Here is a 14110-nt window from a genome sequence, read left to right on the forward strand (position 1 = left end):
GTAATACTGCTGATTTCAGCCAGATCTCATAAGGTAGTAAATCAACATAAACTGAGATCTCTTTCTATGCCTTTTTTTTAAACAAATGGAGAAATCCATATATTTTAATACTGTGAAGTACCAAGGACAGAGCTGTAGAAAAACAGTAGTTTGTTCTTCCAAACTAGGCAATGTTCAGTAGATTAAAAGCAAACTATTTTTAGTTTGTTTTGGCTTTTCAGTCTTTGTTGCCTTACGATTGTTACCTAAAGCTCATGGGGGGTTTTTGCATTGTTTCAAATTGCCTCTAATTAATGCCTAAAGTAAAATTGCTTATCAGTCAAAAGACAGTTTTGCATACATTATTTCACTTGTATTTAGGCCTAGCTGTGCTTAAAATATTCTTTTGTCATTTGTATTAGTAATCTATATTACCTTGAGTTTCTCAGCTGATTTTAAGGATGTTTGCAATCTCACACAAGTATTGAAATTCCTTTAAAATGGTACTAATTACTTTAAATGTTATATTTTTGGAGTATACAATGCCCTATAAAGAATAAATTTCTACCAAAAAGCCATCCCTTTGCTTCTCTCCCGAAATACGTCATTTTGCCTTTAGTGGTATAGAGCTGTGTGTACAAATTTATTATTCAAATAATTTAATTTCTTTGAGTAAGTTCAAAGTATGAAGTTCCATAAACTTTACTTTGGCAAACTTAGGATATTATGTCAATAAATGTGGATTTTTTAGATGTCTGTTAGGTAAAGTCTTCAACAGTAGCTGAAATTTTAATTCCGTAAAGTCTGGGATTGCAGAAGTGTTTTATATGCAAAGTTTAACTCCACATCCTTGGGTAAAAATCAATATGAGCAAAGTTCTTCCTTGTTTGTTGTTGTTAGCCTATATAATATCTGAAATTGTGTTCCCTCTGCTTCTGCCTTTTAAAGGTGCTGGCATAAAAGTCTCCTTTGCTGAGCTATCAGAGACGAAAAGCACTAGAAGCAGGCTAACCTACTAACCCATGTTGAACTGTATTTGAACCTGCCACAGACAAAGTTGCTGCACTACTTCACGTAGTAGGAAATGAGTCAAGGTTATGGTTCCTCTTCCTTGATAGCCCACAAGTTTTTATATTGCAGGATGTTGAATTACAAAGCAAAGAGGATGTGTCATCTCCTAAGTACTTGATTATTTTTTTCTCAGCTGTGAACGCAAACTTGTTACAAACCTGTTTGGAATTAACGTCTGCTTTGCCAGCTAGCTCTTCCTCTGTCAAAGGCAGCAGCTGAAATTTATGTCTTACTGTAACGAAAGCTGTCTTCATAAAATCTTGCTGTATTGTGAGACCAGCCGTTGAGGTAGCACCCAAAGGTCACTTTGGTGACTGGTGGTGTCCAGCAGCACAGAGCACTGCTCCGGGGCTCTGTGTGGGGCCCGTATGAAGCAGATATTTTCGTTAGTAATGTTGGAGCTGAAACACATTCAGTGATCTAGCTATTCAGTTACATGCCTCAGTATTTGAAATTGTGGTGGTTTATATTCCTTACATAAACTTTGTCCATTTGATAAAATTAGGACTCCGGGAGACTTCGCCATTCAGTTTCTTAAAAGACTCCTCTTGTAAGAGGTTCTCTCCAGCTCTCAGCCTACGTTGGCTGTTGGGGCACGTGAGGAGGAATAGATGTCTTGTTTGAGGACTGCCGGCAGAGCACACCGCTGCCCAGTGTCCAGAGGAGGGAGAAAGGCAGGAGCAATGCTACTCCTCGTCCCTGTGGCAGCCCGCCCTCCCTCTGTCAAGGAAACAGGGATTGTCAGAGTTGATGCGGTGCGGAAATGGTAGTAATCCCAACCGAACTGCCCCAGTAACGGAGAAAAGAACAGGACTATACTTGCCGACCAATTTGCTTGCATTTGGAAAGCTCTTCCCTAGAACTGGGAGAACATGACAGAGTTTTGACTGCACCATCTGAAAGACTAGAGGTTGTTTTGGTGGTGATTGTTTTGTTTTGATTTTTTTTTTTTACTAGTGGGGTTATGTATGACTGTGCTTAGTGAGTTCTACAAAGGGAATGGTTGTTCAGTCTTAATGCCTACTGGCTATATTTGGGTTCTTATTGATTAAAAAAGTAGGATTTATGTTCCATTTACATATTTGCTAACAGGATGTTATTGGAAAACATTAAACATGTTTGCTGTTTGTACTCTTCCTTAATGATTGGCTTTCTGGTTAATGATACCTAGTTGTAGACTTTTACAAAAGGTTAGCGCTCATTTGATTGAGTAGTTCAATGTCTTTAATTAAGGATTTTTTGTTTTGTTTTGCTTTTTTAAGTAAGCAAGCCCAGACTTAGTGGTTTCGTGTATGGGGCTGCTATAGCATCCTTACCTGTCTTTCTACCCACTAGTTTTACAAATGACAGTGAAAGAGTTGCCTTAGGCAAAGCACATCCTCTGTTGCTGCGTGGCTAGAGACACATCTGTGTGGGGAATAAAAGAGGCTTTTCTTCCATTTCTTTCTTTGTTTGCCTGTGTAGCATCTAGGTAAATATAGGTCCTGGTAGATAATCCCACCTGAAATCAATGGGACGAATACAGCTGGAGGCATGGATGAAACGCAGTCATGGCAAAATAACAGCTAGCAGACCCTGTACTAGCTGTTAGCAACCAGTAAACAAAATTGATTAAACTATTTCAACATTGTACCTGCCCTGAAAATGTTATAAATATTTCACTAACATACATGTTTACCTTGATGACAGTTATGGTTGCTGTGTATTATACTTAGTCAATTTATGCCAGCTTTAGTCACTGAGGAGTCTGCTTTGTAAGTAGACCAGCTGGCTTTAATAGGACTACACCAGGAAGAAATTAATATGTAACTTGAGAAAAACAGTAGACTGTCTACTGCCTGTTTATATTTTGTGACTGCTTTGCAGTCCCTGAAAAGAGTTTTGTGCCATTAGTATTCAGTGACTTCAGGTCAAAACCAAGGCAGAGAAGGAAGACAGGAAGATTTTTCAAGTTGTTGGTCAAGCAAGATAGGTAAAAGTTGCAAAGAACTCATTTGGGGGAAATGTTTTTCTGCATGTATTTAAATGAGTAATTCTATCTATAGAAGCGATGTGCATAATTTCTGGATATCCAGGACCTGCTTATCTTTTTTTTTTTTTTTCTCTCCTTCTTATTAGACAATCAGGATTCTGAGACACTTCCTAAGTCACTGGATAAAGTTTGCTACTCTTGCAAGCAGTGAGCACATATCTTCCATTTAATAAATGATTCACACTCCACTGTAATACTAGCTAGAAGCAATGCAGGCAAAAATAAATCCTGTTGTAAGGTTGTTCCAGAATCTTGCTTCTGTGATAGTTAGAGCTTTTCTCCTAATTCTAAATTAATTCATGGTCAGTTTATAACTGTTTCCTTTGTGTCCTATGGCTTAAGTAGCCTTTTCTTTTCCAACTATTTTCATCCTCATGTGTTTCTAGAGAGGAACTTTATTCTTCTACAGTACTTGTCTTACCAGGCTAAAGGAGTCATTGACTTCCCTCCCCACCCTTCCTCCACCTGATAAACTTCACATTTTCCCAGTTATGTCAGTAAACTTTCTTTGAACAGAAGTTACATGTTTCAATTAACATTTTAATTTGTCTGGCTTACATCTGGGAGGTGGGCTGGAGAGAAAAAAATATGTTTTGGAACTGCAAACTCAAAGCAACTGGTCCTACGTAGGACCTTTGGGGCTTTTGGGGATATTGTGGGCTTATGCTTTTTTATTTATTTAGCTTGGTATTAGCAACTGTAGAAAGTTTATTAAAAAGTGCTAGAAAACTTCAAGGTCTTCATCCAAGTTTATCACTTGAGCTTACACTTGTGTATCAGGCATCCTTATTTCAAGGACGTGCTTTCCGTTGCTTACCCTTGGCTAAGGAAGAAGGAAGGCTTTGTGTCTCTATAACAACAAAAGATAGGTAGGTACTCAACGCGTGCCAGTTGCCCTGCTCCACCACTGGCTTACGCTCAATCCTCTGCAGTGTATTGCTGATTTTGTATTCTTTCTGTCTGCTCCTTCTCTCCTCTGCCAGCAATCTCCAAAGAGCAGTTATCATTTTGAAGTGTAAACAAAGAAAGGGAAAGGCATGTCAAGAACAGATCCACTCCTGGCTACAGGAGGAACTTCCTTATGCAGCCATCTGCCCCCGCCACTGGGAGGGGTGAGCTACTGGAGACGCAGCAGTGCCCATTGACTCTCCAGCATTCTTCCTCTGCATCTAAAAATTGATCATTCAGAACTATATATTTGTTGAGCTTTACAAATGCACCCTGAACATTTTAAAGATGTCTTCAGTGTAATAAAGCATAATAATAAGCATGACAAACAAACTTTAAATTGTTTGATTTTGCAATTAGATAAATTTACTAGGCAGATTGGAAAGTTTTGGTTAAATATTTAGGTTTTTTTTTTCCCCCACAAAAAAAGATGGAAATATGCATGCACCAAACCTTTTTTAGAAAGAATTTGCCATTTTTTACAGACTCACCATTAACCCATTATCACTCTTTTCCAGGTGAATGGAAAGGAACTAATTTTTGTCTAAAAGGTTTGAGAGCCAGTAGATGAGGAAGCACAACCTCGATCTGCCATTGCCAGTTGTTGACTTCAACCCTAGCAATCAGTGGGAGGGAAATGGGTTGTCGAAGGAAGGAAGGAAGGAATTGGGACTGTCAAAATGGAGCTGAACAAACAGGTGCTAAGAACTTCAAGGAGGTCATGGACTTTCATTATTACCGCCCATAGGTTTCACTTCATCTCCCTTTGTCCATGCTCCCCTATTCTGTAGCTAGTCAGCTCATTTCTTGCAAGCTTAGCTGACTATGGTAATTATGCAGCTATTAGTTCCCAGCTTATGACACCACAGCTTCTTTCTGTACAACCATGGTCAGTTTGCTTGAAGGACATTTCGCAATTCTCTAGTTGAATTAGCATAGAAAAGTTTTATTTAAAATTTTGCCCTTAAGGTATCTTTATAAAGACACCTCAGTTTTATTTTTAGTGATTTTAAAGTAGTTTTGAGTATCTTTGATGAAAGTTCTCTAGCTGGAATATACTAAATGCTAAAGCATGTGAAAATAAGACATAGGAGGCATATCAAACTTTCCTCTTGTGGGTTTGGCTGCCATTCTGAAGTGAAAGAGACTCTAAATGAAACTGCAGTGAAAAAGGAAGCATTTCTGTGGCAAAATAACCCATACTTCACCTATTTCTGCAGAAGAAGGAAAGAATACATAATCAAACTTCCAGTTGAAGCTTGTTGAAGAGTTGTTAATATAACTTAACAGACTGAAAAGGTAACGAAGTTCAACCTTTCAGCTTCTTTGGAAAGAACTTCAAGTGCTGAACAGACCCTTTTGGTAGTGTTTGCTCTAATGACCTCTTTGCAACCATGTAGTGAAGGACACATTCCCTTCAGACATTGCTCACTTGAGCCTATCTCTTCACTTCGTGTTTGTCTTGATAATGGTGAACAATTTTCAGGGCCAGCCGCTTTCAGAGACAAACCCGGGATTTGCTACCTGCACTCAGCATTGGTGGAGCAGCCAGCAGAGAGCCTCGAGAAGGAGATCCCTGCTCCGCTCCCAGGGCCTTTCCAACTTGGGCTGCTGTTCCTTCACTGGCCCTGCTGTCTCTGCTGTCCAGGTCCAGTGATTTAGCAATGTGGTAGCAAGGCTGAACTGCACTGTTTCTTAGAACCTCGGGTCTGCCTCTCAGACATAAAGCCTAGCTGAAAATCAGCATGATTTTTGTCTTGGGAATTGTTTAGATGCTGTGAAATGCAGCAACGGAAAGACAAATACAGGACCTGAGTACTTGCAGTTTTCCTGAACTAATTTTGAAAGAAACAGTAGTTTGTCATTTGGTCTTGGGGCTTATTTTGTATTTTGCTCAAAAGGTAAATATTTGTAAGAAGGTGGTGGTGTGTTACTTGTAGAAACTGGAGACAAAAGCAAATATTGAACTATTGCTCATTCCTATTCTTTCTGTGTGGTGAATGAGACAGTAGACCTATGGAAGTAATAGTGAGCAATAATGTAGTTAGAGACCAGGATTATAATACATGTTCTAAAAAGAGAAGTAGGACGTTTCACAGGCAGTATTAATTTTGGCGGTAACTAAATTTGAAGTGTTTGGTTTTAGTTTTAGTTGCATCTTGTGAGTAATTGGGTGGAGGTTGGTGAGCATATTTATATGGCTGCATTTTGTTTGAGCTTAAAGCTAGAGAGGATCTGATTTTTTCATCTTGGAAGTGAAATATATCTGCTCTTTAAACTCTTATAATATTCACTGTAAACTCAGGAATGCTTTGCCAGTATAATGCAACATTCATCATTTTAACTTTTTATCTATTTGAATATTTATCCCTTTATAGGTGAAAACATCCAAGCCAGTTATCTCTCAGAAGCATACCCCCCTAAGTGTTAATTGTATTCAGATAAAAATATTATTTTTTTAATTTTCTTTTAAGCCTTTTCCTGACTTTGTTTAATCTGAAACTAAAGCTAAAGACTCATAAATCTAGTAAATTTTTTACTGTCAGAAGCCATAGGGAAAACCAGTGATCAGTCAGGATCAATTTCACAAGCAGAAGAGGCAGTTTCATGCCTTATCAAGGTTTTTTCAGATTATATCCTTTTTTTTTTTTTTTCTTGCTTTACTTCTGCCAAACCTCATAACAAATAGAAATAAAATACTAATTATTTACTGAAATTCAGCACTCAATCTTGCATCTGAGCAGTTTGGGTTTATATATATATATACACATAGATACACACATATATATAAAAATGTATGCATGTGAGCGAGAGAGTGTGTGTCTGTTAATGGAACAACTTTTAAAAGAAAGTCTTCGGGAAGAGTAGGAAAAACACCCCCACCTTAAAGTTAATCAAGAGTGCCAGTACTAGACATGTACTGAACGCAGAAGATTAATTTGGTAATAATTATAAATAAAAGTTCTTTTATTCCAAAAAGCACAAAAGTTGTATACTTACGAAAGTAATTTATTTTGTTCAAGTTGACCAATTACTGTATTACTTACCTTAATGTGTGAAATTATGTATTCCAGAACTAAAATAAGAATGGAATTTCTTTGATAAATTTGTCCCAAAATTGTGTTTGAGTGTTTTTTTTTTTTTTTAAAAAGTAAGAAGCAGCTTAAATGTCAGAGCATGCAACTAATTTATTTTTATGTTAATTCCAGTGCTATCAATAGAAAACTGGATCAAAATACCATAATAATAATAATAATTTTCCTTAGAGTAATTGCAGTCTATAAAATTTTTTAAAGTAAACAATATTCAGGTTCTAGAAGATTTAGAAAATGTTATTACTATCCTGACGATCATACCTCTTGCCACCTGCAAGACACTTGACAGTATTTAAAAACCTTGGTGCTGTGCCAAAAAGTATCTTGAATGCTCTTCCCTCATTGCTCATATTACTGCAAGTACCAACTGAATGTAAATTCTGTTAATATTAAAAGTGATTTACTACCTAATCTAAGGTTAGTTGAGAGACAGTTTCAAGAGTGAGGCCACATGGTGCTGATGAAGAGATAGTATAGAAAAAAAGAGGATACATTCCTCCATTCTGATCAATCCTAACCCAAGGATTGGAAGCAAACAACATAGACGTTGGCTACTTCTTTAGCTAACTACCGTACTCTTTTCTTCCCCTGAAGTCTACTGGTTCAATTCAAAAAGTTTTCCTGAGACTCTGGAGGGAAAAGAAATCTCTGATTAGAGATTGCAGATGGAAAAAGTCCAACCTTTTTGTAGTTCAAAAAGCTATCAGCAGATAAAAGCATAGAGGAAGAAGAGAAAATTGCTGTAGGTTAGGAAAACTACAAATAGATATGATAACCCTCCCACCTAAAAGAAATAGCTACATTTATTTTTTCATGGATACTTTGAGGTGTATGAAGAGGGACATCTACCCCGGGATAATAAGGTCTGGATCTGCACTCCAAAATTACTATTTTTTGAAGTTTTTTAAATCTTTGTGATTTGAATACATTTGCATATCCTTTTTTAGTCTCCTAAAACTTGGGGAACTGTAATGCTTTGAGCATTCATTTAAGCATACAATTGTGAATTCATGTCAACGATGTCCAGACCACTTATTTCTCAGAAATTTGTGGGTGGCTGGTGTAATTTATAATTCACAAGAATGCTTGTCTTAAAAGCTTTAATTAAAGCTCATGGACTATGAAACTAACTGAGAACTGGAAGTATTCTGTATCAATTTTTATACCTCTTCAGATACCTCTTCAGTTATTAAATTTTTTTGGGCAGAAAAGACAGGAAAAAATTGAACTGATGTAGGTGCTTAGCCATGTGGTGAATAATCTAGTGAAATTGCTCAGCAAGGACTGGTTAAGGTAATACATGTGAAGTGTTAGGTGGTTAACTTTATTGTGCATTTAAAAAAGATTTGCTTATTTCAAGTCAAGAAAAGATGACAGGCTAAACATGAATGACCTAGTTATATATAGCTCCACCATACTCGGCCACTTTAAAAACTCTCACAGTCTACCATTTTCTCAACTGAGTAAATGAATCTTCTGGTTTCCAAGGAAGCCAAAACTATTGCATTTATCATCTGCTTTGTTAAAGCCATATGGATACACCTGGTGTCTATGTATTAATCCCGTTTTCACGCAAAATAATTTTCCCACTGAATTGTTAGTAACATGCAGAGTTGTTACATCTCTGAAATACCGGTCAGCATATTTTTCTTTGTTACCTTAGTTTTGTTTTCATTAATTATTTTGAAGTTACTCTTTGCAGTAACCTCCCTCTCTCTTTTTTTTTCTTCTTTTTTTTTTTTTTTAATTCTTCCTTATGCAGAGGATTACTACTTCAGGAAAACAGCAGGTTTTCAGAGGCATTGCATTACTATAAACTGGCAATTGGTAGCAGACCCACATTAGCTTGTAAGTATTTCAACTATACAAGCTTGCATAATATTGACTATTGTTTTTTAAGGAAATCTTCCTACTGTATAATAACATTTTCTTTTTTTTTTTCAGACGTTTTTCATTCAGAAACCAAAAGGTGAAATTGTGCACTTTTCAGTAGAAAGTGTTTATTAGTCAACAACTACATTTAATGTGGTGCAGGGAAGAAGGAGATAATAATTTAACACTGGGCAGCACTGGTAGAACTTAAAATGCTTCTGATCTGGGGTGGTAAGCCATACATGCTACTGCCCAAATTTTCAGGCTCCTGTTTTCTGTTTCTTACAGCCAGTCCCTGATTTTTATGGTATGTGGTGTGGGTGAATAATACAAATATTTTTGAAGTCCTTTCATTTTTCCTTTCTTGCCTGGGAGAAATCGGAAGTAATCCATAGGATGTCACCAGTCATCAGTTCCAAAATTAAGTGGATGCTTTTTACAATTGCTGACTTTTTTGTAGCTTAAATATTGAATCTTTTATATTTATATATAGATATATATAAAATCATAGAATGGTTTGGGCTGGAAGGGACCTCAAAGATCATCTAGTTCCAACCCCCATGCCATGGGCTGGGACACCCTCCACTAGACCACATTGCCCAAAACCCCATCCAACCTGGTCTTAAACACTTCTAGGGAGGAGGCATCCACAGCTTCTCTGGGCAACCTGTTCCAGTGCCTCACCATCCTCACAGTGAAGAATTTTTTCCTTATATCTGGTCTAAATCTACCCTCTTTTAGTTTAAAGCCCGTAGCTTTCGTCCTATCGCACCATGCCCTTGTAAACAGTCCCTCTCCAGATTTCTTGTAGGCCCCCTTCAGCTACTGGAAGGCAGTACTAAGGTTTTCCTGGAGCCTTCTCTTCTCCAGGCTGAACAACCCCAGCGCTCCCAGCCTGTCTCCATAGGACAAGTGCTCCAGCCCTTTGATTATCTTTGCGTCCCTCCTCTGGATTCACTCCAACAGCTCCATGTCCTGCTTATGTTGGGGCCCCCAGAGCTGGACGCAGTACTCCAGGTGGGGTCTCACAAGACCAGAGTAGAGGGGCAGGATCACCTCCCTCGACCTGCTGGTCACACTGCTTTCGATGCAGCCCAGGACACGGTTGGCTTTCTGGGCTGCAAGCTTCCCATCCACTAAGACTCCCAAGTCCTTCTCCTCAGGGCTGCTCTCAGTCCATTCTTCACCCAGCTTGTATTTGTGCTTGGGATTGTCCCAATCCATGTGCAGGACCTTGCACTTGGCCTTGTTGAATTTCATTAGGTTTGCACAGACCTACCTCTCCAGCCTGTCCAGGTCCCTCTGGATGGCATCCCTTCCCTCCAGCATGTTGACCACACCACACAGCTTGGTGTTGTCGGCAAACTTGGTGAGGGTATGTACGTATGTATGTGTGTATATATATACACACACATACATACATGTATATATTTATAAACATATAGATATATTTTTGTAACATTTCAAACAATGACGCTGTATGCTTGATACAGTCTTAATAAGAGGAACGAAATGGAGTACCCTGCCTAATGAGTGTTCTCTCCCCTGCTTCCCCAATCTTTGTGGCCACTTTCTCCTTTCCTTGTCTCTGAACTTTTATCTCTTATATGTTCCTCTTTACACCAGTGATTGATCTATATTATACAAAAGCCAAGTTAGATAACCATGGGATCTGTTTCAGATATTACTTTGAAGTTAAACAAAGATTAGATAAAACATAATGGAACCCCATTAAAAGATAACATTTTTTCCCTCTGCACAGCTGCCTATTTAAATACTGGTATCATCCTGATGAACCAAGGGAAGACAGAGGAAGCCAGGAGGACTTTCCTGAAGTGTTCAGAGATCCCTGATGAAAATTTGAAAGATCCTCATGCTCATAAAAGCTCTGTTACTAGCTGTCTTTATAACTTAGGAAAACTTTTTCATGAACAAGGACACTATGAGGTAAGACTCCAGATTTTTCTACAATATTATGATAGAACCTTCATACATAAATAATATGTATTGCTTTGATCCAGACTTTCAAAATGCATGACAGGCATAAACTGACTGGATTTCACCGAATCACGATTAGTGTTCTCTACAGAGAATATTTATTCTCTACAGCCACAGGTGTGATGATGTTAATTAGCAGCGTGATATTCTGGTGTCAGAGTCAACATTAGCAATGGTCACATCTGATATGTGTTAATTCATTCTTTTTGGCTTTGTGCCCATGGCTGGTATGCAAAGGATGTAGCCTGATTACAGACCAGCCAACCTGAAGCGTATTGGCTTTTTAATTGAAAATAGAGTAAGTCCATTTTTAGTTGAAAAAATGCAATTAAGTTTGCTTTTGAGTCTCCAAAAATAAGAGCTAGTTGGAACAATTCAAAGCTTCAGTGATTATAAACACACCCATTATGTGCTATTTACAGATAACTTGACCTAAGTGCTAAAGTGGGTTGGATATTTTTAATGTAACCGTATGCTGCACTCAACCCATCCCATTTCATTTACATGTGCAAATGGGACTGTTATGATTTGTCTCCATTCTCCCTGATTAAATTACTAAAACTGGACATTCACTTGAGTTTTGACCTTTAGCAGAATTTGAAAGAAAGTAATTCTCTTTGCATTGCCAGGCATACTTCTGAACAGGAGTTATGCATGGTTTTGATCCGTATAACTCTTCCTGACCATGACAGTTACCTCAGCTGTTTAAGATCAGGCATGCACAAACTCTGTGGATTCTTTGCGATCTGTCTGCTGAGTCCGGCTCTGGCAGGTGGCAGTTACTAACTGGTTAAAACACAGACACAGACAGCTGATACATCCATAAAGTTAAGAGAAAAGCAGCATGTTGTCTTCACGGCCGAGTGTAGAGTGGGAGTGCAGTGCCTGGGAGGTCAGATTTCTGCCTGGTGGTCATTGCAGTCTGACCCAAGCTTGATTTGATCATACACTTAGATTTTTTTCAAGCATATTTCAGCCTTCACAAGCTGTGACTATTTGATGGGATGATGTAGAAAATGATGCAGAGCTAACAGACTGACCAGTAAGCATCCTAAGTGCTGAATGAATCATAAATATGTGATCAAGTAATTCAAGGCACAGCACATTTGCAAAGGGAATCCAATTCTGGCATTCTTGATGCTACAGTCCATCTTATTCTTTCTATGGAGCAGACTTCAGTTGTGAGGATTATGTTTTGTTATTACTTGGCAGTAGACAATGATTTCTTTATTTTTAGGTCACTTACTGTAGCCTAGTCATCAAAAAGTCCTTTGTCTGCAGTTTGATATTATTCCATATTCTCTGACAGCCTATAGAATTTTATATATGTTTATAAACTCATGAGTCATTGAGGGATTTAAAAAAATGTTCCTTTTATTTCCACCTGGGAAAAGAGATGCAATATTGGAACTAATTTGATCTCTTGTCAATAAGCTTCACTGAATTCGGTAAAGCTTTCGTAAATGAGAAATGTGAACTTTCTGTGGTATTTATGACGCCGATGTGTTTTCTTTCCCTCTGCACCTTTTATTTGGGGAGGGAAGATAGTTTGCTTTTACTTTCTATGTGAAAGACTGCTTTTGAAATTGGTGCCTTACTAATGATTTATACCACTTGTGTGTCTCTTTTCAGGATGCCCTTACGGTTTACAAAGAAGCAATACAGAAAATGCCAAGACAGTTTGCACCCCAGAGCTTATACAACATGATGGGTAAGTGCATTGTTAGTGCCTCAGAAAGATACTTGAGGAGTCAGGCAGGGTGAAACAAAAGAGCTTAGCCAGGCAACTGGTGCTCAAATGAATTAGCTAATAAAAACAAAAATAATTGCCTTCAGTAGATGCGAGCCAAACTAGGTTCAGAGCTTAAATGCCAGCAACTGCAGTGCTGGATAAGGCACAGTAAATGATGAAGCTGTTAGATACTGGATATCTTTAATAAGAGTTTCCATGCAGCACTTTTACATTTAGAATGCATGGATTAGTGTTTTTCTCTGCCTCCAGAATCTCTCATCCAGTATCTTGGAGACCTCGTGTACAAGTCATAGTTGTTTTTTATTCTCCCATTTAGTCATCTTTGAAACTAAGAAGAAATTGTATTTACTTCATAGAAAATGGAGTGAGATTGATGATAACATAAAATCTAGTGTGGATGTTGGATGTTAAATTTCCTTTTAAAACAACAAGATGTCCAAACAGGCCCACAGAGATAGTTGGATTTTTTTTGCAAGTTGTGCCAAAAACTTATTTCCCAGCTGATGTACTGTTAGTTAGACATCTGCAATGAGACAATTCTTCTTCTAGGACCAGCCTTTCTGTCCTTCAAAATTTTAGCAGAGTCCCTTGAGTACTGCAAGAAACATTAATTTAGCTGAGGTGGTTGGGTTTTTTAAACTTTAACTTCAGCTTCTTATAGCCTTCATCACATCTTTATGCAAGATGCATTAAACAGATAAAAGAAAGAAGATAATATGGATTATTATTTATAGTATTCAGATCTGTAAACAAGAGGGCAGATTCTTCTTTGTTAAAGAGATGCTTTTAAGCGGAATTCTCTCTGAAAGGGCATGTGTTTCTGCTAAGCTACCTCAGTGTCTGGCCCAGTAGACTCTGTGAGCTCCTGTCTGGGACAGAAAAAGATGTAAGATGCCTTTAAATTAGTTCAAAGTAAAGCAATTAAATATATATGTAGAAATGGGATCAACAGGAATCATGTGGGGTTTTATGGCTTTTTTTCCCCTCCCAATGCCTAAAATACAAGGGAATGTATTGGTTCATACCAATTGGTTTGACACAGTTGTTGAAAGGAGGCACCACTCACTCTTCTCTATTTATTTAGGAACAGCATCTTTTATTAGCTCCTTCCAAGTACTTGGGCATAGAAAAAAAATATTTAAAATTGTAATTGTAACTGATAGTACGTGTTTGCAAATCTCTGTAAATGCTAAATTAAGTACTTCTCTTGTCACAGTGGCAAAGTGTCTAACGTCAGTAATAGTATAAACACTTCCTTAACAGTTCGTACAGTTCAATGGAGAGTTACTTCTCCCTGAATGCTGAGCTTTGTCAGATCAATGCAAATGGCAAAACCCCCTAAAACGCACAAGTTGGTTATTA

At 37.9% G+C, this 14110-nt stretch overlaps 1 protein-coding gene across 2 annotated transcripts in view; it reads left to right on the forward strand.

Moving 5' to 3' along the window:
• TMTC2 (transmembrane O-mannosyltransferase targeting cadherins 2) overlaps window positions 1–14110 on the forward strand; it is a 262796-nt gene that overhangs the window by 176355 nt on the left and 72331 nt on the right. For both annotated transcript variants that reach the window (XM_054813137.1, XM_054813138.1), the window contains exons 5-7: window positions 8888–8973; window positions 10760–10944; window positions 12628–12706. In XM_054813137.1, the coding sequence (XP_054669112.1) occupies window positions 8888–8973; window positions 10760–10944; window positions 12628–12706 (350 nt within the window). The remainder of the gene's footprint in view (window positions 1–8887; window positions 8974–10759; window positions 10945–12627; window positions 12707–14110) is intronic.

Source organism: Grus americana, chromosome 1, assembly GCF_028858705.1.
Source record: "Grus americana isolate bGruAme1 chromosome 1, bGruAme1.mat, whole genome shotgun sequence".
Lineage (NCBI taxonomy): Eukaryota > Metazoa > Chordata > Aves > Gruiformes > Gruidae > Grus > Grus americana.